The sequence below is a fragment of the Serinus canaria genome, chromosome 12 (assembly GCF_022539315.1).
Source record: "Serinus canaria isolate serCan28SL12 chromosome 12, serCan2020, whole genome shotgun sequence".
Classification (NCBI taxonomy): domain Eukaryota; kingdom Metazoa; phylum Chordata; class Aves; order Passeriformes; family Fringillidae; genus Serinus; species Serinus canaria.
In genome coordinates this window covers 12,826,325-12,850,665 of record NC_066326.1, presented here as the reverse complement: position 1 = coordinate 12,850,665, position 24,341 = coordinate 12,826,325, and the positions used below count along the sequence as shown (strand labels likewise).

At 47.8% G+C, this 24,341-nt stretch overlaps 1 protein-coding gene across 3 annotated transcripts; it reads right to left on the bottom strand.

The window, feature by feature from the left end:
- Positions 1–4,451: 4,451 nt before the first annotated feature.
- On the bottom strand, positions 4,452–18,765 carry WNT5A (Wnt family member 5A). 3 transcript variants are annotated; one of them, XM_030227972.2, is made up of 5 exons: positions 18,628–18,765; positions 15,273–15,406; positions 13,859–14,124; positions 8,837–9,129; positions 4,452–7,303 (listed from the first exon to the last, which is right to left on the bottom strand). In XM_030227972.2, the coding sequence occupies exons 1-5, from the start codon at positions 18,631–18,633 to the stop codon at positions 6,845–6,847; spliced, it is 1,158 nt and encodes a 385-aa protein (XP_030083832.1). In that variant the 5' UTR covers positions 18,634–18,765; the 3' UTR covers positions 4,452–6,844. The 3 variants fall into 3 exon arrangements, with proteins under 3 accessions (XP_030083832.1, XP_009089297.1, XP_018770580.1); XM_009091049.4 differs by lacking the exon at positions 18,628–18,765 and adding an exon at positions 16,157–16,398; XM_018915035.3 differs by lacking the exon at positions 18,628–18,765 and adding an exon at positions 15,814–16,016.
- Positions 18,766–24,341: the final 5,576 nt, after the last annotated feature.

The following is a 24,341-nucleotide window of genomic DNA, read 5'->3' as shown; positions in this document are numbered from 1 at the left end:
ACTTTGACATGCTCATATAGAAGGATACATTGCATGCAAGTGACATGGCAAAGGCAACACAAGTACATCAGAGCTTGTACTTACAATGAATGAATGATGTCCTCCATTCAGGAAGTCCTGCTGTCATTCTTTTCCAGAGCATCTGCTATGCAGGATCAACACTGGCTCTTAACAAAAAGCAACATAGGAGGAATAAACTTCCACCTCCCATTCCCTAGGCTGTGGACTGCTGCTGCTGATGCCAAGACATTGCACTCTCACCCAGTATTTTTATCAGCTCTTCAGATTCCCATATATACTAGAAGACTGTAGCAAAAAAAAACCCCAAAATTAAAAATCAATTTATATATATAATTCAATGCAAATTGTCACACTTTTAAAAGCTTTTTAGAAAATTTTATCACCTCTTTGCAAGTGCAAGCATGTCATCATGCTTACTGAGGATTGCAGAGGTCATAAGGAACAAGCATTCCATATAATGCATATAACTACCAAGGAATTGCTCCCAGACTCCTGCCATTGGATTTTGCCCACTTGTACCTATATAAATCAACTGGCACTGTGGCTTAAAATGCACATGCTGTCCTTGACACCAGCAACCATTTCCCTGCTTGACAGCTCTGCAACACTAACTCTTAAAACAAAGCATTTGTTTGCTGCATCTTGCACTGCTATTTTTCCCCAGTGTTTTTTGGAGCTGTTTCTTAGGTGATAGTTTTACTTCCAGTTCTTTAAGTCCTCAAACTTCATTTACTTATGGGGCCCTTTGCCCACAAATGTACTATCCAAGATGAAAATACCAAGGGATTACTTTGATCCAGAAAACATAAATGCAGAAACACAGATATTCTCAATTTTATATAAATGGCAATCAACACCAATTGAGACTGCTTACAAAGTCACTGAATTTGCATTTCATATTATTGGTCTTTTCCTCTTTTTCTTCAAGTATCACTAGGTCACATCTCACTGAGTAGCAGCTTTCTTTTTCATGGTGTGAACCCTTTTGCCCAAAGAAAAGCACAGAAATACATCTGAACAGTATTTTATAGCATTAATGACCTCAACCTCCCTGCCCCAGGTAATGGCCAGTTCAGGTTTGCTCAGGGATTACCCTTCACTCCTCCAAGGCTGCAGATTTACAAAGCAAAGAGATACTTGAGAAGCACTAGCACTATTTGCCTACTAAGCATTAGCTCTTCTGAGACCAATAGTCATGGAAAGTAAATCCCAGCCCATACTTGAGAAAAGCTATGTAAAGTTGCAATTTTCTGTATGAGAAACAACAGGAAAACCTACCAGGAGATAGCCTTGCTTGAGTGGGCAGAAGAAGAGTCAGAAAGCAGCAAAGCAGCTTTTAAGACTAACAGCTGATTCACTCTGCTAACTGCCCAGGAGAAACAGGAGGAAACCCTGAGGGATGGGTGGTTTCTGGAAGTGGTTCTTGCCATGGAACCTGTCACTGAGGTCTGGGAGTCATTGGGGGAATGGCACAGAAAGTGTCACCTTTTTTTGAGGGAACCATATCCTTTGCTCAGAGCGTTCAAGAAAATTACTGAAAAAAAAAAAAAACCCAAACAAAAAAAAAAAAAAAAAAAACCCAACAAAACAAAAAAACTACCACTTTAAAAGAGATGGATGGTTGGTATGGAGTGCTTTATGAAAACAGAACAAAACCAAAAAAGAACTGTGAGCCATGCTATGAACTCTAGTGTAGAGTTTGCATTTTTAAAATTCCTCGCAATGGATCTGGAATAAATCAGCAATGGGTCAAACCAGTTCAGAAAGTGTTTGAATAACTGCCCATGGAGTGGCCAGAGGTTCTCCGTCAGCAGAGTATTTTGACTGCTGCTGTTCAATTACCATTTAAGAAAGCAGGACTGCTGGGAAAGACAACACAAGGTAAACCAACACTGGCTACAAAAGCAATCAGTGCACCAACATCCAGAGTGCACAGCCCGGCCCCAGAGACGCTCCCAAAGCAGCTTCACCTCGTGCTGCTCCGAGCCAGCAGCGCTCACACAGCCAAGGTAAGGGGCTGTCAACAAATCAGGAGAGCCCGAAATATCTCATTTTATCTCTATAATAGAAACCCTAATTGACAAATCATTATTTTACATTTATAAAATATATGATGAGGAACATACCACATGCATTCTAGACTTTCTGTCTGCACTGGAAATCAGCTGGGAAATTAGGAGGTACAGCATAGAAACATCACTACGAATATACCATATTACTGCTTTTGCAGCTGCAGTCCCAGAATTTGTTTCACAATAATTCAGTTACCCATGTTTAAACAACCAGCCAGCAGAAGAAAGGCTGATATATTTCATATGCATTCTCTTTGAGCAGGGGGGCCTTCACGTCTGGTCGAAAAATGTCAGGCTCATATGACACCACCAGAGTCAGGAGAGATGCCTAACCATAACTAAAAGCAGAATTTGGCCAACACAATTGGAAAATACCAGCAGACTATATACAAATGCATACACGCAATCTCGTATAAGAGCAGAGCACGAGACAGATTGGATTTTTTAATCACACCTTTAAAGAAAACAACATTTCATGTACAAACCTCTCACTGCACTCCTACGTGGATCCTTTATCCCACTGCAACATAAACAGACATACCAGAGTCTGGAGTAGGAAAGAAAGATTTTTCTTTCTTTTTTTTTTTCCCATTGAGGATTTTAAACACAATTTAAAAAGCAAAAGAACAGATCTGGCCTGCCTTCCAAACTGACTTCAATAATAGATAAACAGTTTTAAGACTACCACAGTCAGCAAGTACATACATAAGCTTTACATTAATACCTACATTTTTAGGAAAGCTTCATTTTTCCTCGTTGTTGGTTTCCTCCAGCATATAGTCCACAAGGAAAAAACTAGACATTTTTCCTGGTTCACCAAAACCATGCTTTTACAATGAATAGCCTAATGGTTTAAATATTATTCCTCAAAACTTCTTATCCAAAGGAAAGCAGCCTTTCTGTCAGCTTCTGCACCAATTCCTACAAGTTTCGTATCAACTTTCTAAGATGATTCTATCAAACCAATCCTTCAGAAAGGAAGGATTTTAGCTTGCATCCTGCATGCAGAGTCTGACTTGAAGCTCCATTCTCCTCTTTAAGTCTCTTATCTCTTGTGCACTTATTGGTAACGCCTGAGGGCTTTGGTACTTCGCAAAAACAAAGTGGATCTCAGAACTGGCAAAGACATAACCAAACACAAACATTTGAAGTTATTACTAAAAACCCAAGATTCTGAAACAGCATTTTTAATAAAATTAAAGAGATAAAATTTGGTGCAAATTAAAAAAAACTCTCTTGTATCTGAGCCCATAATGACTATTTTGAATACAGGTTATTTACTGCTGGCAATAAAGAAGTTTTTTGGTAACTTTTCTGTTATTGGGAAAAGCTTGAATACAATCCAGTCAAAAAAAAAAAAAATGCTGACTTTCCTAAATAGGGGCTGTGTTTTTGCAATAAAGAATACTGGTCAATATACAAGTGGAGGAAAACTGAACCAGATGTCAGTAATAGGACCACAGAACGTTGCATTTGCCCAGAATCGCTATTTTAAACACATGATGTTGGTCTACTGGTTTGTGGGATAATACATTCTTGGCAGCCAGAAAGAGTTTCGATATGTTAGAAGGTTATCCTTGAAAAAAAAAAGAAAAAAATAAAAAGAAAAAAGAAAAAAGGAGGAGAAGTGAGGTAAAGAAAGGCCACTAATTCATCAAGTTACCTATAGCAAAAAACCAAAAATCATCACTTAAGAAATCAGTTCAAAGACAAGTCAGTGGCAAAACGGAAAGCTTGGGGCTCATATTAAGTTTTGTTTTCTGCTTTACCTCCTCAATACGAATACTTCATTCATCCTTCACTGCACTTTGCCTTCCTGGCTTTTTTTAAGGATTCTTCCCTTCATTTGTACTCAGTTTCTGCTGAGCTTCCACCCTGCAGCTCCACCCAGGGCGGTGGGAGCGACGTGGGGGAACCACCCCCACCAACCCAGCCTCGAGGGCTTTTCCTCTTGGAAACCTTTGCTCACCCCAGGATCCTGCTGCCCTCACTGGCATTGCTGACAGCAGCTGCCCCAAAATCCCTGAAGGCAGCCCTGGAAGTCATAAGCACACAAGGAACAACCCAGGTCCCTGTCCACTGGCAATTTAGCAGTTGTCCATCTCTAAAATGCTGCCTAGCTCAGAGTCACAGTTTCTGAGTGGATTTTTGGTGTGTTTTCTGGTTTGGGTTTTTTTCCCCTTCTACTTAAGAAGTCTTCCTCTTTTATCTGTAAGTCTTAATATTGAAATAAAACTTCAAAACATACTTTATATGTTTGGCCAACAAACACATCCCTGTTTTACCATGTAATGGATTTAAAAATCAACTCTGCTCGTTGTCTTAACAAACCCTTCTCTGAAAGATAATTAAAACCACTTCCCAATATACAACCAAAGTTTTATTTTTATAGTCTATCTTCAATTATGGCATAATCCTTTCTTTTTTTTTTAACCAGTGAAATATACAAATCACACAAGACAGAAATATGTACATTAAATGTACAGAACAGAGGAAAGGACATAGAAGATTTACATATCTGAATGACAGGTAAAATATTTTACATTAAATAGGGTTTTAATAGCTAGGATCATGAGATTCAATTCTGCTGAGACAGAAGTCACTAAAAAGGAACATGAGGTGATTCGGCAAATGAAAAAAAAAAAAGATCATGGTTTTTGTACAATAAAAACCAAAGTGACATATTCAATGAATTAGTGCTTTATTTATTTCTCTTACTTTAAAGATATTCTTTGCAAACATCTGAAGATGAGGGGTAAATATGTCCTTGTACAATAAATTAAGAGCAATAAAGCGCCATTAAGAAGCTGATAAATGATCAAGATGAATTTAATGATACAGCTTAAAGGCTTGTGAAAAGTCAAGGCTTTAGTACAACTAGGCTAAAGTGAAAGGTTTTCCTCACTTGTTATCTGCAAAACCATTTTCTTTAACTTATAGGATGGGACTGAGTTGGAAAGTGGCATCTGAACCCAAGATGAAATCCTGTGTAACTACACAGCATGGGGGAAACACATATTGTTTGACAAATAACAATTCCCTGTTCAAAATCTGAAAAGCAAGGGCCGAATGCAGCACATTTTGGAGTTGCAAGGTGTCTCCTTTCAGCAATAATCAATAATGCCCTTAATGTGAGAGTGGAATAGAAGCGATCTCCAGACTGGTATCAATTCAAGTGCAGGGTGCTGCCTCTACCAACCACCCAAGGAAGTCCTGAAACTGGGAAGAGGCTTACTTCTTTGTGATTATCCTTAAAACTTCTGAACGTTAAAAGTTCTTAAAAAATAATAATTAAAAATAAAAACCCACCAAAAGCTTAGAATCAATCTAAACACCTGAAGAGATCTGAAAAAGAAAATAAGGGATGAACTGCCCCTTTAATTTAGATGGTTTATTTTTTTCTAAATCATTAAAATATATATGTACACAAAGCTTTGAAGTATCAGAGACCAGAGACCACAGTTCTCCCATATATATGTAACTGCTCGAGTACAGTCTGAACAGTTGTAGTGTATATCTGCAGTATATTATCTAAAGCATGTGTATTAAAGACATAGGATAAATTTGGTATTGCTGCAACGTTTCATTGAACTATAATAGTCAGTTAATGTTATTAAAATATGAAACTACTGTCTCCTTGAGTGAAAGCATTCCCAAAATCTGCGAAAAAAATTAAAATCAGTCATTCCAAGAGCGGATATCTAATGATTTATTTTCTCACATAAAATTAGAGGAGTTATTTGTCAAGCTGTGTTTTGAAAGACAGCCAGCTATTACACCATTTTAAGGCATTTTCAAATTTGGGGAACTCTCCTTTCCATGGGCTTTGGAGGCTGGGAAAGCAAAGCTGTCTGTGAGCATTGCCCAGCTCTGGTGCTGCGGGCAGCCTGCCCCGGGCTGCTCCACGCCCGCCAGGGAAGCGCTGCTCCGCCACACGAGACACTCGAACGTCACAATTAGCTGATGAGGCCAAGCTTTGCCTTGAAGAATATCTTTATTATTCACCAAGGCAGATTTGTTTTTTCTGGGTTTTTTCCTGTCTTGCTCGGTTCTTGCCAGCCCCGGTGAGTCAGGGATAGCGCAGTTGAAGCCTTTCTGATCCTTTGCTCTTTGCCCTCCGGTGACCCTTGGTGGGCAACCGACACGGCACCTTGTGATGAACATACCCCTTACTTACAGAGCCCTACATGCACTGAACAGCTTTATACACCCTACTCTAGGAACTTCTAGTGTCTGAACCTAAAAGTCATGGACAGCTCTGTGTGTTCCTCACATCCATAAGGATGGTTCTAACATCCCAAGCACATTACGTGGTTGCTCTGTCTACTGCACATGTATTACGTTCCATAGATCTAAATTAGGATATGTCGGCTTTTCCCCTCAAACTAGTCTATTGTTTGTAAGAAAAGTCAACTATTTTTTTTTTTAACTTTGTAAAATAAATATTCTCAGATTCTCCCCCATTATTGCCAAAAATATAAGCCTCACACAGTTCTGGGATGGACGCAGAGAGGGTTTCCAGGCACTTCTCTTTGCAACCTTTATATTTTTCTTTTTTCTTTCTTTTTTTTTTTCCCTTCCCCGCCCTTTTTTTAATTTTCTTTTTTTTTTTTTTTTTTTATTTTCTTAAAAGAAGACGAAAACTCCTTGGACTCTATAAATAAAGTGGAGATAGTCCTGCAGAAAGGGAGAGGGGCCGCCTGCACCCCTTGCTGGCAGGCGGCTGCAGTTCCTCCCACCTCGTCCGTGCCCTATTTGCACACAAACTGGTCCACGATCTCTGTGCACAACTTGCATTTCACGTAGCAGCACCAGTGGAACTTGCAGTGGCAGCGCTCTCGCTGCACCGTCTTGAACTGGTCGTAGCCCCGGCCGCAGCACATGAGTTCACAGCCGTCCATGCCCTCCGAGGTCTTATTGCACAGGCGGCCCTGGGTGCCCAGGGAGCCGGTGCTCTCGTTGCGCACGCAGTAGTCGGGGCTGGGGTCGATGTACACCAGGTCGTGGATGGTGGGGGCGTTGAAGCGGCTGTTCACCTGCACCAGCTTCCCCCGGCTGTTGAGCTTCATGGCGGCGGCGCTGTCGTATTTCTCCTTCAGGGCGTCGCCCACCTTGCGGAAGTCGGCGAGCTGCAGCCAGCAGGTCTTCAGGCTGCAGGAGCCGGAGACACCGTGGCACTTACAGGCCACGTCAGCCAGGTTGTACACCGTCTGCAGGAGTCGGGGAGAGAAGCAAGAACCATGATCAAAGACTAGCATGGCTGTGAGAGCGTTTATACCCCTCATCTCCTGCCCTCTGTCGCATTCCCACCAGCCCCTCCACAGTGTTCACCTTGGCATCCTCTCCCCTCCTCCTATTCAGTGGGAAAGATGAGTCAGCTGACACAACCCATGCACCCCAGCACCCCAAAGAGCCAGGAGAAGGAGGAGGAGAGGAGAGTCTCACCAGCCTCTCCCCACAACAGCCCAGACAGCAGCATCACTTAGGCTGCAATCAAATTTTAGGAATTCGCTCTCACGCCAGCAAAGGATTTTGCTGTTTCATTGAGAAATGTAAAACATCTCCTTATTTTCTATCTGAGTTACTGTCCCTATTGATCTCTGCTTGAGGCTGCAATTAGGGAAAGAGTTAAGATTCCTCTTGCTCCTGGCTCAGCTGCAGCTGATTGTCTACTCTTGGCTCGGCATCCTCCTCCTATCCCAAACACTGCTCTGGAAGAGAGACTTCATCCAAGAAGAAACCCCCAAACACCTATGGGTGGGAGTCAGAGCTACATAGCAATATCCTCTTTACAAAGCTTTGGCAGGGAAACCTCAGTCATTTGCCCTGTACAAATAAAATAAGAGTCAGTGTTGACACTGCCCCAAAAATCCTGGGGTCTGACACATTAGATGATACTGTAGACAGCTTCCACCCAGCAGTTACAGACTCTTAACACTGCCAAATGGCACTGCACAGATGAGGCTGAGGAAGGAAAAAACTCCTCGAGTCTCCGTAAGCAACTGTGAAAGTGTCATTTTTCTTCTCGCTTATAGTAATTGGCCTGTCCACTGCTCTCAGACACCCTCCTCTTACATTTAAATACTATTAATTTTCAATTATCTTTCATCCCTCTTCACTTTAGAACACAAGTGCAAAGTCTCAGCTGACTATTGTTGGCACTTCAAGCTCTAGGAAAATAATGATTTTGGCTCTTCATATTCAGACTATTAAAAAAAAATTTACATCCATTCATTTAAAGCATTTTTGAGATTAAAGAAACCATGAAGACGTGTTCAACCAAAGACCATGTTTTCTAATAGCATAGAGAAGCTTTTCACATACTCTTAAACCAGGAAAAGAAAAAAAGTCAGAACAATCTTGTGGCACAATTCCAGCCTGGGAAGCCCAGCACACCCCTCTTCCTTCCAACACACACTGTCCTGGTTGGAAATACCAACTAATAAAATTCTGTTCTACAGAGAACCCATAGCGAGCAGGGCACTTTTCACGAAACAATACAGAGGGAAACACAACACGCTCTGGTCCCAGCCTCCCCCGTGAGGAAAGCAACAGGACTGTCAGACAACCCAAAGCAACACCAACTCACGCCCTCCCCACCCACCCACACCCCGTGTTTGCCGTTTGCTCGTTGTGCGCGTCAAACCAAAGACGAGCCACGGTGGCTGCTCTGTGCCCCGGTTTTCCCAAAGAGAAGGGGTGAGGAGCAGCGTGGGGGGACACGCTGTGGTGCAGACACTCACTCTTCTGCCGGCCTCGTTGTTGTGCAGGTTCATCATGATGCGGGCGCTCTCGTAGGAGCCTCGCTGGTAAACTCGCTCGCGCTCGCGCGCGTCCACGAACTCCTTGGCGAAGCGGTATCCGTACTCGATGTTGTCCCCGCAGCCGCCCCACAGCCAGTCCCGGGGCAGGTCCTTGGGCCGCGCGGCGCGGCTGCAGCCACACGAGGACAGCTCGCCCTCCCGGCACGCGCGGCTCATGGCGTTGACCACGCCGGCCGCGCTCACCGCGTAGGTGAACGCCGTCTCCCGGCTGCCTGCACGGAGACACAAGCGGGGTTAGGGCACGGCCACCGCTCCCAGCCCGCTGATGGGCCAGGAGGACCAAGGCTCTCCAGAGCCACCGAGCTCACTCGCACGGTAAAAGGGAGAGTAACCCTGAACCACGCTGCCCAAAACATCCTCACTCTGAAAGAACCAAGCCAACCCAAGCCATGTGAGCACACCGTTTGTCAAGGGCAGAAATCACTCCTCTTTCATGCTGGTGAATGCCTGGATGAAAGTGCAGAGTGGAGGTGGGTCTGGGCCACGAGGCCAGCGGGGCCAAAGCAGCCATGCCTGCATGTGAGGAGAGGGAAGGGTAACAGGCTCCCTGTCCTTCAGAAGAAAGAGATGTTAAATACAACTTTGAAAAGTCTGGTTCTTAAATTACTACTTTTCAAATGTGATTGATGCACTTCACCCACCTATTCCAATTTATTTAAAGTTCAAGCAATTTACGAAGTCTCACAGTATTGAAAGAAACGCACAGCAGAATAACACACAACTTTTCACCTTACACATTAGCCAGACACTTCTGGAGGAGACTATTTAAAACTAACAACAACCTGTGCTGGTTATTATCCACCACTTCAGCTCTTGTGAATATGGCAAGGGAGCCCATGGACAATCATTTTTACAAATTATAGGGAAGAAAAAACCCTTGGCACAAGGTGGCCTTGAAGGTTTTCTCCTGTATCTGGTGCCCTTAAATGGAAATGGAAAACCTCAAGTTTCCAGTTTTCGTTAAGAAAAAGTTACAATACCCATAATGTAAGACATGGCCACATACCCCTATTGACAGTATCAGATCCCACCTCATTAAGTGTCTGACTTCCCCAATCACTTTTCCAAGCGTGCCACAAGTTCTGAGTACAACTAGCAAAGCTTGCAGATAAACAAACACAAAACTCGCACCACGGAGCAACACTTGAAGCTTGTTTTTCTCCTTAAGAGACAGCATCCAAGAAAGATTCTTGGAATGACTAGGAATAGACTAAATATTTTTTTTCTGTTTATATGATTTAAGTTTTATTCCTAATCTTTAGTCTAATCAATGGATCAAGCTAGTTTTTAGTCTAGGTTTCACATGATTTTACTTAGGGAATATCATGGGCCTTTGAAAAACTAAGATGTTAAGAGGCTGTGTTTTGGGCAAGTCACATATATTTAGACAGCAACATTTTAGGAAAAAAATCTCTTTGTACAAGATGTATCATGACAGGTCAAATCTAATAGGAGCTTTCAAGCACTTCTGAAACATAAATAATTTGAAGTCTGGTTCATATTTAACATCAAGATGACACCAAGATCAGAGCAGCTTTGTTAATACAACAGCTGTCATCCACTGGATTAATTTTAGTAATAGATGCTGGGTTTAAATGGGAAAAAATCAGAAATCTTATGTTAGCAAAGATGAGACTTAAGAAAGATCAGAAGCACTTTGCTACCTTACACTGGTCTATACTCACAGACACCTGTTCTTGGGAGTATCTATATGAATTGTGGGTATAAAGGGTTACAGGAGTAGCATTTTCAGTTAAAAAAACATTGGCTTTATGTGGTGACTTAAGCCTTGCATCTACTGCAAACTATAGCAGGGGGAACCTCATACAGATTTTAATGTTCCCATTTGCTTTATAACACACATTTTTGGATTAATTCCTTAAGCAAAATTTCCACTATATTGAGAGGAAAGAAACGTGGTCTGCTTTGGACCACAGGACTCGCCTCTTCCATTCCATTTCTGTTCTTCTGCATGTTTAGTTAACTCATGCTTTCACATGGCTAACTCTGCCGCTTACTGCGGGATTCAAACTCACAAAGCTGACTATTTTTGACTAGTTTTCATAATTAACCTGGAACAAAATTTAAAGAACTTACTCTCAGTGGGAAGGAGCAGGAAAGGCTTGGGTACAGGAAGGAGAGTTGCCCTGCAAGTTGCCTCCTTGAACATTTAGGCAAATCATAAAATAGCATCAGCTGCTGAAGTACATTTCAAGCCAACAGTGCCTCAAGTCATCGACCCCAGGAACACATTAGGAGTGATGGCTCCACACGGATGAGTTACTTTGAGTTTTCTTTTTTTCCCCCTCTTTTTTCAGTCTTTAGGCACAACTGTGCTTTCCTTCACTGTCAAACATATCTGTCTTTTCCCACAGTCCAGGATTTCTCTCTATTGTAGCCATGGCAAGCAAACACACATTCCAAACACGTTCGAGTCCCCTCTCTCCCATATATATAAAACATAGAAATGGAACTGTTCAATATACACACACTGTAGGAAGCCACCCACAGAGCAAGGCGCTGAGCTTTACACTTGATCTGAATAAGTCTGCAAGAACAGAACCTTTTTTTTTTTTTATACCTGAACATAAGATACAAAATGTTCTTTGTCTTGCATTTTAAAAGCATTCAGCATCAGGCTGAAGGCAGAATAAGCTAGACCCCAACCACACAGAGCTGTAGGGGGAGGACCCAGTGATTTTGTTTCCTGTTAGCACTTAGCTGTGTGTGTGCAAAGCCCATGTGCAGCCTGCACAGGGCTGGCCACAAAGCCAGGAGATGGCAGCGAGCACCGTGGCCTGACCTGGGAACCAGCACCCAAGGAGAGCAATGCAGAACACAGGCCCTAAAATTTTACAGTTCAATAAGCCACAGAGCAAGTTTCCAAACCCAAGGGCAGGTTTATTTGTACAGCTTTAGCTGACTGCAGGGTAAATCCTGGAAGAAAGACTGTCCATTGACACACGGGGCCGTGGCTGTGCCGGCGGGCACTGCCGTGCCCGGGAACTCTCTGGGGCGCAACCAAAGGCACGTGGCAGAATCTCCCAAACAATGTGCACTCAGAGCCTGCCCCCTGCACTGCTGGGAGAGAGGGGCACCTGACAGCCCATCACACAGGGCATGGCAGGCTGAAGTCAATGGAATCGGGCTCTGAAAGCGCCCACTTGTCCCTCCAGACAGAGGAACACCAACTGGTCATTACTGAGGGTCAGCGTGAAATACTGCAACTGCTGCACCTCCTTCCTTGCTCTCACTGAATACACTCTTCATGCTCTCACTCCTGAATATGGCCATTAACCTTGCTTCCATCTGCAATTAGAGTAAGTGGCTTAATTACATGATGAATTGCTGTGTAGACATCAGCTAATACAGTCATATCCAGCAAAAGGGTGCGGCAAAGTGATTTAACTTGAAAGGAACCACCTTTAAATAGATCTGTCATACTTGGGGAGGGCAGAAATATCGATTCCAGAGACAGACACCACAAATCACAGGCCCCATCCTGTACACTCCTTCACACCAACAGTCCCCCTGAGCTAATTTTCACTTGCTTGGATAATAAATAAGGGCTGAAGGATGAAGGCCTAAATTTTAAACAGATTAATTTTCTCACATTTTTTAGATTACTAGCACAGAGAGGTGTACAGAAGAAGCTTGCTTTCATGTTTTTAAACTTTTGCTTGGGTAAGGTAAAAAAAAAAAAACCTCCATGGGGGGTTAATACCGTGCTTTAAAAAGCCTAGGGAAGGTTATTTATCTATAATCAAATGTTCCAATTCAGTACTTTCATGCAATAGAATTTTTTTTCTATTTGTCTGACAATCTCCAAATAAAAGCTTCTTTTAACAAAAACTGAGACCAAATGTGAATGGATGCATTCCTTCAACCTTAACTGGAGTCAGCCCATTTACAGACAAACCCAGATTGAAACCAATTTTAAAACTTTTTCTTTTTCTAAAGCAGGACAGAAAAACACTGCCATAAAGGCTTTGTTTTACAACCCCAACTAAAAAGCAGTGCTGCATTGGCAAGTGTACCTCTCACAACTTAAAGCATCACAAGTGTCACCCAGGAAAGTAGGCATTTTTCAGTTGATTACACAAAATCAGCAATCTGCCTTGAGAAAGTCAGAGGAAGGTTTCACCATGGACCCCGTTTAACAGAATAGCACTGCTTAAAATTTTGCCAAGGACTTTAAAACACTATGAGGTCCTTAAATGCTAATAAAGTCAGGCAGCACATGAGCACTGGAGAAGGCCATTTCAGAGAGGATCTGATAGGGGAAGGGTTGGGTGTCCACCAAATTATGATAAATGTTAAACAAGAATCTGTCTCTCACCGTGGATGTGATTCCATTAAATGTCAGTTACAAGGACAATCACACATTTTAGATGATAGAACTGATCTCATTAAAATAACCCTGCTACAGTAATTTAAAAATAAATCTGTTTTCCTTAAAAAGAGAGAAAAAACCCACTATATCTGGAAATAAGCAAGGAGGAATTGCCTATAAACACTAATCGACAGAGCAGCAATTTTTAGTTAACCTCTGGACCAAGAGCGATTTATTATCCAGCTGCTAACTTTGGAACTAGACATGGATATCTTTAATTTTACAAGACGCTGCAGGTTTTAATTCTTGTAGGTTGCCTTCGTTTTGTCTCAGGTTTTCTAAAAAAGAGATTTCAGGGCCTCATTTTCCTTTCCTCCCCTATTCCCATATGCAAATATATATTCCTACTTTGTTTTCCAAGACATATGGCTGGACAGTGGTGGGAAATCACCTCCAGCTAAAAATAATCCAGCTCCTCTGCCAACTTTTAGAAACACTTGATTGTATACAGTACTCAGTAAGAACCTGGCAAGAGATTCAAGTGCAGAACAGTGTGTGCCATACATATCCTTAGACAAGAGTTTAATCATAAAGATGCTGCTTCCTACCTATCTGCATGACTCTGCCAAAAACAGAGTTGTTGTCCACAGTGCTGCAATTCCATCTTCTATGTCTGAATTGATACTGGCACTCCTTAATGCCCGTCTTTGCACCCTCTCCAATGAACTGCATATGGTCCTGATACAACTGGCAGAGTTTCTTCTGTCCTTGGGAAAGCCCTGCTAGCTGGCTACATAGTGGCTGGGCTCCTATAATGTACACCTCTGACATCTGAACAGGGTTCATGGGGTTCATGGGGTTCATCCCTAAAGACCTGCACAAAGAAAGATTTGCATTAATAAACAGAAGGTTTCAAAATAAAATAAAGCAATTAAAAAAAATCTATAAATCCCAGACAGAACTGTATCTTATACGTGAGCATACAACTCCTGTTTTTGTTAACAAGTGATGAAAAACCCCAGGCACTTAAATATGAAACTTTTGTTTTAAGAACAGGACAGAAGTTACTAGTTTCCACCCATGTGGTTATCACCATACATTAGAGACTGAAGTGCAACACAGACTTGCAAGATTTGCATGGAGGCAGTCTTTTACCAGCTTAAATTGACACAGTAAAAAAACCAGGAGCTCCAAACAATTGCAAGGCCAGGAAAATAAATAAAGCAAAAATGAAAAAAAGCTCTCCAAATCCCAATTTATCTTAACACATATTTTATACTTCAGTCTGGGTTTTTCAATCTGATCTGTTATAAACAAATAGGGAAACGTTTAGCAAGCCAGAAGTTAGAAACTTGCTACAGGCTGAGTCTAGCTTCTTCCAAATGACAACACAGAAACACACAGGCAAGTATATTCATTCTAAACAAAATCAACTTTGTTTTCTTAATTCTTAAAGTGCTCTTCACATGATACATTTCAATTAAAAATTAGCTATTAATCCAAAAGGCATCACTGGAAAAAGCAGAGAAACACCCATTTCAAGAACTCTCAACACTGAACACTATACAGATAATCTGCCAAAGCAGGAATTTAAACGTATTCCTTTGTAACAAAATATATTTGTCAACACTTCAGTTACAGAAAACTTCAAACCGAAACTTTAAGTTTTTCCTTGCAAGACAGCATTTTCTCTTGCACATGCAAAACATCTAACATAAGGGAGTTGAAACATCTCTTTTGAAAGAAAAACAATTATAGTGATTTAAAGATTATAAAATTCAGAGAATCCACCAGACAGCACTCTAAAAACTGTGTTTTACACCACGAGATGTTGCACATTTACCCTCACTCGACAGACCCGTTCCTTCTCCTACTCAACATATTCCAACCAGCACACTTCTCCCCTGCTGCCCTCGCTCCGGCCGCACTCCCGCAGAAACAAAGTACAGAAGAACACAGAGACATTGAAACAAGCAAATCTTGACACCCCCTTTCAAAAGCAAGTCGATACGAGATGCTTACCACCAAGAGCTGGCTTCTATTACAACCTGGGTAAAAGAGGAGAAAACGGCCAGAGCCACTACGAGGTACTGAGAAGCCATTGTACTGCCAACTGTCCCCACAGCACCTCCGTGGATTAATACTGCACTGGATTTCTAGAGGGGGGAGAAAAAGGATCAGATTGTTTATTGCTTCTCAGACCATTTTCGAGCATTCAAGTTTAAACAACGGAAGTCTCCGGGCCCCTTTTAACTTGACTCTGACTCGCCGGCCCTTCTCCCTGCCGAGGCTCTGGTGCCAGACACAGGCACGTCGCAGCTCCCGCTCCACCGGGCAGAACCCACCCCGCCAGCCCCCACCCCCTGCGGACACCGCCTTCCCGGGGCGCCCGCCCGTCCCTCTGCCCCGGCCCCGCCGCTCCCGCACCCCGCCCGCCGCCGGACGGGACGGGACGGGACTGGACCAGGCGCAAGAGCTGCTCCGGACACGGGACACGGGACACGGGACACGTCCCCGCTGCCCCGGGGCTACAGCGACCCGCGGGCCCCGGGCCGGGCATTACCCCATCGCTGCCCGCGCCGGGGACACGAAGGGCTCGCGGCTGGCTAAAGACGGCTTCAGGTTTGCAAAGCGAGCCCGACAGGGAGGGGGGCCGGTGCCTCGAGGGGTCGGTTCCGCGGGGGGCCCGAGGGCTCCCGCCCGGGGATAATGCGGCCGGTCCTCGCCCTTCTCCGTCGTCCCTTAAAACATCTCGGTGCAGCCTCGGAGGCTCCCGCCCTCCGCGCTCGCCGAGGCGGCCCCGAGCTCTGCGCTGGCACCGCGGGGACTGCCCCGACGGCAGCCCCAGAGCCGGTACCGGCCCGGGGAGGTACCAGGAGCGACAAGGGGCAGCTCCGCGTCCCGACCTGGACCCTGCAACAACCGTCTTGGAAGTCAAACGCTTCCCCCGACAGGTCCCGCGATCACCGTCTGGTCCTCACACGGGACTCTCTCACTCTCTCCCTAGAGCCATTTCTGGCGTTGATTTCCCCTCCCCTCGGAAGGAGGGAAAAAAAAAAAGCAGAAAAAAAAAAGGACATTTCGACACTTGGGGGCTCCCTTTTCCCTATTCATTCTCCAAAGGCCCTTAACGCTGAACTGAAGGTGTTCTTAATTCTAATTTATTTCTGTTTGCGAAGGGCCGAGAGGAGCGGAGCGCTGGCAGCGGGGCCGGACACGGAACCGGCCCGGGCACACGCGGGGGAGCTGCCGCAGCGTGGGGACCCCCATGCGCCGCTCCCCGACACTGCTCGGGGGCTGCAGCACGAGGGCGAAGCCTCCCCGCGCCGTGCGGGTTGAACATCCCCGTGCGGGTTGAACATCCCCTGCCGCGGGAGACGAGGCCCCCCAAAGTCCCCGCTGCTGGGGGTGGGTAAACGGGGGCCGGTCTCCCGCAGCAGAAGGAGCCCGCCCGTCCCCCGGGGGCTCAGTCCCGGCAAAGGTGCGAACGCCGAGGGCGTGTTGAGCGAGGGACGAGGCGAAGCGAGGAGTGCGCAGGGCAAGCCGCGACACCCAACAGCGCACAACGCGCTGGGCTCTTTTCATCTCGTTAGCTCTTGAAAAAGTGACAGTGAAAAAGAAGCGCCACGAAAGTGCCCGAGCCCAGATGAGGTCGGAGAAGCCGGTGCCCATGCGGGACGCCGACAGCTGTGCAGTTGCCCGGCCCAGCAGCCAGCCCGGGCACGCCGAGCTGCCCGGCGGGGCGGGCGGCCGCGGAGGGAACAGGGGCCGGGACAGAGCCGGGAGTGAAGCGCCGTCCCCGCTGCAAGAAGCGGTCGGCAGGGTCAAAGGGCTCTGTCCCCACAAGGCCCGCGAGCCCCCCGAGCTCGGAGCCCCCGAGCGGCCCGGGGAGCGGTGGCGGCCCGCTCCCAACAGGGGGCGGCCTCGCTCGGCGGCTCTGCCCTTCCGACGGCACCTCCGCGCCCCAGCGCCGCTGCCATCGCCTCCTGGGCTGCGCACACTGAGCCGAGCAGCGAGGCTGCGGAGGCACCTGCGCCCGGGGCCGCGGGAGAGCCCGGCCCTTCTGCACGCAGCAGATGACAAGGTACCACCAGAAACAACACACACACACACAAAAAAAAAAAAAAAGCCCACATAAAAAAAAAAGAAAAGAAAAAAGATTAAAAAAAAAAAGCAGACTGCCCAGCAGCACGGAGCACTGGGTTTCGGGAGTGTGAGGCACCGTGTTCAGCTTTGTAGGGCCGCGGAGATTGGGTTTTGGTATTTACGCACCCCATGCGGAGCCCGCGCTCCTTGCCGAGATGAAAAGAGAGGCTTTTACAGACCCTGCACCGCGGGATCGCCTCTGATCCTGTTTTACACGGGGTGTCTGGAAAGCCTGCGAAGGCATCTGGTTTTCTAGGAGCACTACCAGCGGGCAGGCGGCATCCAGAGCCCGGCTCCGGGGGGCTGTAAACCGCGGGAGGCGCAGCGGCTCCGCGGGGACCCCCCCGGCCGCCCCCTGCTCCCCGCTGCGTCTCCACAGCCATTTGGAGGAGCCAGACCACGTCTCACGTTTGCACGGAAAGGCACTGGTCGGGTCCCGGCCCAGCTCTCCCCACCGGAGGCGCAGAGGGGCTGTTTTCCCGGGGGTGAAGGCACATCGCGTCCTTCCCTCGGCGCCCGGGGACAGCTTCGCTCCTCGGCCCTGCTGAACTCCCCGTGACCCTCCGAGTGCAGCCCATTTACCATACAATTGACAATTAAAAACAAACAAACAACAAAAAGCCAACAGGCTTTCCAACATGGAGTCCTCGCAGCGCCAAGGGGACCCCGAGGAGCCGCGCTCCTCCGCGCTGACCCAGGCGGGACCCGCTGCAGATGCAGAGTGATAATCTCCAGAAACTGAGAATAAAATTAAATGGTGGGTGGGGGGGGGAGGCTGACTCCGGGTCCTCCGTTGGCCCCCAGCCAGTTCTCCTTAAAGGTACAGGCCACCATTAGCGCCGACGTTGGGCTCCTCCATAGCGATTCTCCTCGGGAAACTTTGGGAAGTTTGGAAAGATGTCTTTAAACTCGCGTTAGGAGCCGCTGCCAGAAAGATGCACCGGGACGCCGCGGGCAGAGCGAGCCCAACAAGTGTCCCTGCGGCGGGCAGCCTCTCTTCGGGGGGAAATTTAAAAAGAGAAGGAAAAGCAGAAAATACAAGAGCTTTTCCCAAGTGGGGAGCAGAATTCTCCGCGGTGGGTGAGAGTGGAGAGGCAGGAGCACCCGGCGCTAGCCGAGGAGGAGAGGAGATGCCGCCCCGCGCCGGGGCCCCGCACCTCGCCGAGCGCAGCCCACCCTGCGCGCCCGCGGCCCCTGCAGCGCGGAGCCCCCGCGCCCCGCGCGGACTCACCTCCATCGCGCGGGATCACCGAGCGGGAGCAGCCAAGTAATCCAAGCGGAGCGGGAGGAGAAACGGCGAGACGAAAGTAAAATCCTGGCTCGCAGGAGCCGGGCGGTATCGTCCCGAGCCGCGGCCGGGGGAGCGCGGGGGCCCGCGGAGCTGGCGGGGGGCGGCGGGCGAGCGGCCGCCCTGTCCGGCGCAAACCGAGCGTGTCCGACTGCGGAGCGGGGCACCAGTGCAGCCTTCTTTCCAAGGTCCATCAGCAATCGCAGTAATTAGGGCTTTCCACCAGCAGAAGAAGAAGGAGGTAAAAAAAAAAAAAAAAAACCCAAAAAAAAAGCAAAAAAAAAAAAAAAAGCCAACCCAACACACGCACACAGCGCCCGTGGGCGTGATTGTGCGGAAGCAAATAAAAATCTTCACAAGCGGCAGCGAAAGCGCCGCGGGCGACGATCCGTCCTACCAGCCCAGGTGGTGCCGCCGCGGGGCTCCCCGCGCTCCCACCCGGCTCCGCCGGCGCTCGGGCCGCCGACAGCCCCCTCCGCAGCTCGGCGCGGACCGGCCCGCGAGAGGGGGACGATGGAGCCGAGCGGGTGCAGGGCTCCCCCCTGCCCGCCCCCTTCACTTGCTTAAAGGCTGGGCGGTGCAGAGCCGGGGGTCCGCCGCTGCAGAGCCATCCCGGGGCCGGCTCCCTCCATTTTACACTGAGAAGAAAAAGCCCAAACAGAAAAAGAAGTTTCTGCACAAGCGGGAAGGGGGAGGGGGGCTGTGCACGCGTTTGCCTGTCTTACGGGGCGACTGATCCTGCAAGGCGAGCAGGGGCAGGGGGAGGGGAGCAGTCCGGGCTTCAGGAGCTGCGGCTCCCCCAATCCATCGGTGCCAGAGGCGCCCAGCGCCGGGGAGCGGGATACGCGGGACAAGAGCCGGGAGAGCAAGCCGGGCAGGCGGCGTCGCGGCAGCCCAGCCGACCCTTCCTCCGTGGGACTCTGCCCCCGCCCGCTGCAGCCGGCCCCGCTCCCCCCGCGTCTCTCCCTCGCTCCTCTTCACCCCGCTGCTTAAAACTGCGAAAGAGAAAAAAAAAAAAAAAAAAAAAAAAAAAAAAAAAAAAAAAGGAAAAGAAAAAAAAAGTTAAGAGAGCCAACGGCAGCTGGAAAACTTTCTCGGCAGCGCATGCGCCCAGGGCCGGCCTATTGCAGACGGGGCTGGATTTTAAAGCTGTACGGCAGCGAGCGGGACCCCGCGCGGCCCCGGGGCGGGCGGCGAGCGCCCGCTGTGCGTGTCCCCGGCCCGGCCCGTCCGCCCCGCTGAGTCCCGCACCACCGGGCCGTTCTTGCTGGTCAAGCCTGGCGTGAAGCCCCGTGAGGGCAAAGCAGTGCCCCGTGCGCCCATTCCGGCTGCCGGGGTGCGTGCGGGGGAGCACGGCCCCTCCAGCACCGCCGGCCGGGATGAGCACATCCTGGGCCGGGATGGGGGCACATGTACACCCCTGCAAACCCGTGGACACTGACATACGCACATGTACACCCATACACACAGGCGGGCTCTGCCGCCCCCGCGGCGCTCCCCCTCGCACACATGTGCACACAATGTGCGGCGCACATGGCCGCGCCGAGCGGCTGCCCAGCATTCCTGCCGGGCGGCTCGGTGACAAGCCCTGCTTGTCGCATGCTCCGAGGCGCGGAGGCGGCCGCGTGTGCCGCCTGCCAGAGGGAACCGAGCGAGCTCGACGGCTCGTGTTCCTCCTCCTGCAGCGGCTTTTTGGCGCTGTAAATTTGGCAAGTTGTTGACAAAACTGTTTGGATTAAATAAAGTAAGACCCAACGAGAGCTACAGGGGAGAGGGGCTTCGCGGGCCCTTTGCACCTCCCCGTTCTTTGCCTGCTCTGCAGCCCTCGGGTTTTTATTGCACCTCTCCCGTCCCGTGTGCACCCAAGCACAGGAAATGGGAGCGTTCCCCCAACCGCACCGTAACTCCGCAGTGTTTCCCCTGTATCCGTCTGCTACTGCGGGTCCACGAGGGGATGCGGGGGAGGGGGCACATTATCAAAGCAGCCCTGGGAAATCCAACCAGGCTGCGAGAGCAGCTCCGCTATCAATAAATGCATTCACTCCCTCAAAGCCATTCCAGTGCAAACAAAATCCCTTCGGGCGGCCCCGATGGGGGACAAGTCACATCCCGGCCGGCCCCAGCCGCTGCCCACCTGCTCCCGAGCCGAGAGCTCGTCCGCCCCGCCGGGGAGCTGCCCGTCAGGTAAGCGCAGCTCCGGCGGCACCAGCCGGACGGGCCGGCTGTCCCTGCCGGGCCCCGATGGCCACGGCTCCCCCTCGGCCCTGCGCCCCCCTGGCCACCCCCTCAGTCGCTCTGGCGGGCCCCCCGAGCCCGCCCGGGGGGAGCCGCGCTGCGGGGGCCGCCGAGAGGGGCGCGGAGCGGGAGCGGAGCCCCCTCGGCCCACTCGGGCCGGGGACCGGCCCCGCACTCTGCCACACCTGAGCGCCCCGGCGGGGCCCGAGGCCGCAGCATCCCTCCCGGCAGGTTTCTGTACTCTCTAATATCCAAAGAGCTTTTCCATTAGGAATCCTCACTGCCCGGGCTGCTGTTCATTGCTCGGGACGCCTGGTGAGGAATTTATAAATTAGGTGTAGCACCAGGTCCGGGGAGGGGGAAGGAATAAGGGGGCTGTTCGTTTCTTTAAGAAGACCAACCTTAGTTTTATGCCTAGTAAATAATATTTTATTGCCTTTGGTTTACTGTGGCATTTCAATTATCCCCTTTAGGAGTCTGCAAACTGCGTAGGTTAAAGGTCATTTCTCAAATCACTAGAATTAGTAAAGAATAGCAGAAAACTGTAAAAGGGGGAGGAGCTGCGCAGTAAAACAAGAAAGATCGCCTGGAATAAACTAATAAAAAGCCCCGAGCTGTTTACCTCTTGCATTTGTATTCCCGAACGATGTTTATCATCGGGTAATTGCATAATGTCATCGGGCACAGGAAAATGCCAAGCCCGGGATAATCCACACGGGCAGGGCTGTGAGCGGCAGCTTGGCAGTGGGGGAAGCCAACACCAGATCATTTTCTTTGCCGGGATTCCTAGTCGCTGCCTTTAAAAAGAGAACTGAATTTATAAATCACAGGCAAATTTTCAAGCTATGGCGCATATAAGTGGAAATAAAGGGCAGAAATCCAAACATCCTGCAAGGCTTTAAGAATTTTAATTTCTCCTCACTATTTAAAACAGCTGGGTGAAGCTAGAGGGGGCAGGAGGGAGAAGTATTGACAGTGTTACAGGCATTCATGCTGCCCAAGGTTTTGTTTTCCAGGTTTGTTAGTGATGGAGCTCTAAAGATAACCAGACAGTTGATCTGTCTGGCTTTACTGCCAACATCGAAGAGTTTTCTGGAGAAAAAAAATAAATTCTCAGAGTAATGTCACAAGAAATGTGACAATATCATTGAATGCCTAAACAGCAGAACCTCGAAAAGAAGCACTGCAGGATTTTAAAGATCTAGGTCTGTTACAGCTGTGCAATTCCCTGTAGGGCAGAAGTAAATAATTTCTGGTCTTTTCGATGTGTTCCTGCCATTTTTCTGCAGGGTAATACATTTTAACAAAACCTCACATGCCTGTGTTCATTGGAACGTGTGGTGCTGTGTCATTTGCATCTTTCCACATCTTTCCAACATCTTCCCACTTTGGCCAATGGCAGGGTGTTCCTCATAAAGAACCCGTTTGGGAAACAGAACTTTGAAGGAAAAGAGGTGTTTTCTTATGTGTTTTTTTAGCTCATGATGGAATTTGAGTATATGGTGTGGGAATGATGACACATCTCACACTGAGGCATTGTGAAGGCACAGCCCATGTGCAGCTGCTTTGGTATCATTACAGTGAATCTGCTTTTCTAGGTGAGACTCGTACCCTAATGCTCATTTGACAGAGCAAAGATGTCACATCACTGTGAACATGTAACCTGCACTCTGCCCACCAGACCATCTGCTCCAGGGATGACTTTATTTTAAGCTCCCAGGGATTTAAATGTAACTGTCTTGAAAACACATATGTACTTTCTTAGGCCACTTTCTTTCCTCAAAACCTACTGCTGCTTTTTTTCTACAGACCACCCTGTCATCCAAAAGATGGCTGAACTACAAAAGAAATGCCAAAGATGATAATTTTATGCCAAATCTTGCAGTAAGTGTTATTTTCCTAATCCTTATCCAGTGGAGGCAAGAAACAGCATGGGAAACTCTCTTCTTAAACAATAATTGGGTATTTCTAGCTTGCCTAAATTCTGAACAGACTTTGACAAGTTGAGAGACTAGAAGACAAAGAAAAAAGTATGGATGTGTGTCCATGTATGGATGTTCCCCCACCCTGTCCCTTTCCCATCTCTCAAATCCCAAATTCATGAAGTTGAAAGACACCAGCATATTTGGGAGCAGCAATAAACCACTAGAGAGGAAGAAATAAGAGTCTAGATTAGCATTCATCTTTACCAGATGAAGACATAATTTAGATGCAGTGAGATGCAAATAAGAGGCAGCAGGCAAGAGAGGAAAGTTTACAGGGTGATAAAGTGTGACAAATTCAGGTGAATACACCAATCTTCAAACCTGCAAAGCCTGTAGAAAAAAAATATACCACTTTATATTTAAATTGATGATAACTATTCCAGTTTATTATTACTAGTAATGAACTGCATGGCAAACAGCCCCAATTTATCTGCATTATCAACTGGAGAAATACAGCTGTGGACTCATTTTTCATGTGAAAAACACAGGAGGGTTCTTTCCATTTCCTTCTTTTGAGGTCTAATAAACCCCAGTGCCACTGCAGAAACCACAGCCCAGGTACAAGACACATGTGCTGGGTCATGGAGGAAAATAAAGAGATGAGAAAATAATTTACAAAAAAAAAAAAAAAAAAAAAGCAAGCAGAAGTAAAGCTATTGAACCAGGAGGCCAGCTGGGTGAACATCTATTCATCTATTGCAGCATGGAGTTCCACTGCTGTGAGCTCAGCCAGGTGGAAGATGGTCAGAAGATGCCCTGTCCCAAGAGCAGGGAGGGCTGTGTTTTGTTGCCCCACAGCAATGATTGCTGTTCTGGAAGACCAGTGCCATGGGCAGCAGCTTGTGCCCTGCCCTGGCTCTGGCACACTGAGCTCACTGAGCTGAGGTGCAGGTGCTGATGGCAGTGAAGGTGTCTGGAGGTGTTCAAGGAGGACATGAGACCCCTGCAGCCAGCAGGACGTGGGAAAGCTGTCTGGACCTCTGGAGTTAGAGAGGCTGTGGGAGGGTTCTGACATTTTCTAATTTGATCTCTGGAATAGTAAGGTTGTTGAAGGTAACTGTCAAAGGGATAAATTTACACCCCTAGAAGAATGTGCTGTTTTCTCTCCTGTCCTGCCTCTCTCTGGGCCACGTGTCCCTCTGCTCACACCTTGTACCTTTGTCTCTGTGTGTGGGTCTTTATCTCGGTCATACCTTGCCCATCCACATCTCGGCCATCCCCCTGCTGCCACCATATGTCATTGGAATGTTTCAAGTAGTGAGTCTGGTTTACTTAAAGAATAGTGCTTTTAGAGGAATAATACTTTGCTTTGTTTCCATTAGGACCTTAAAAAAAAACGTTTATGGGAGGAAAAATAAACAATCCCACCACCGCTCCTTAACAACAGAGTACTTACCCTCTCCTAATGCTACCAGTTCCTTCTTTCACTGAGGCCAA

What these genes read in the sequence shown, in the direction of transcription:
- WNT5A (XM_030227972.2), bottom strand. An exon ending in TGGCAGAGTCATGCAGATAG is followed by an intron (nt 9,130 to 13,858) that starts GTAGGAAGCAGC and finishes GTCTCCGTGCAG; the next exon opens with GCAGCCGGGAGACGGCGTTC. An exon ending in ACAACGAGGCCGGCAGAAGA is followed by an intron (nt 7,304 to 8,836) that starts GTGAGTGTCTGC and finishes CGACTCCTGCAG; the next exon opens with ACGGTGTACAACCTGGCTGA.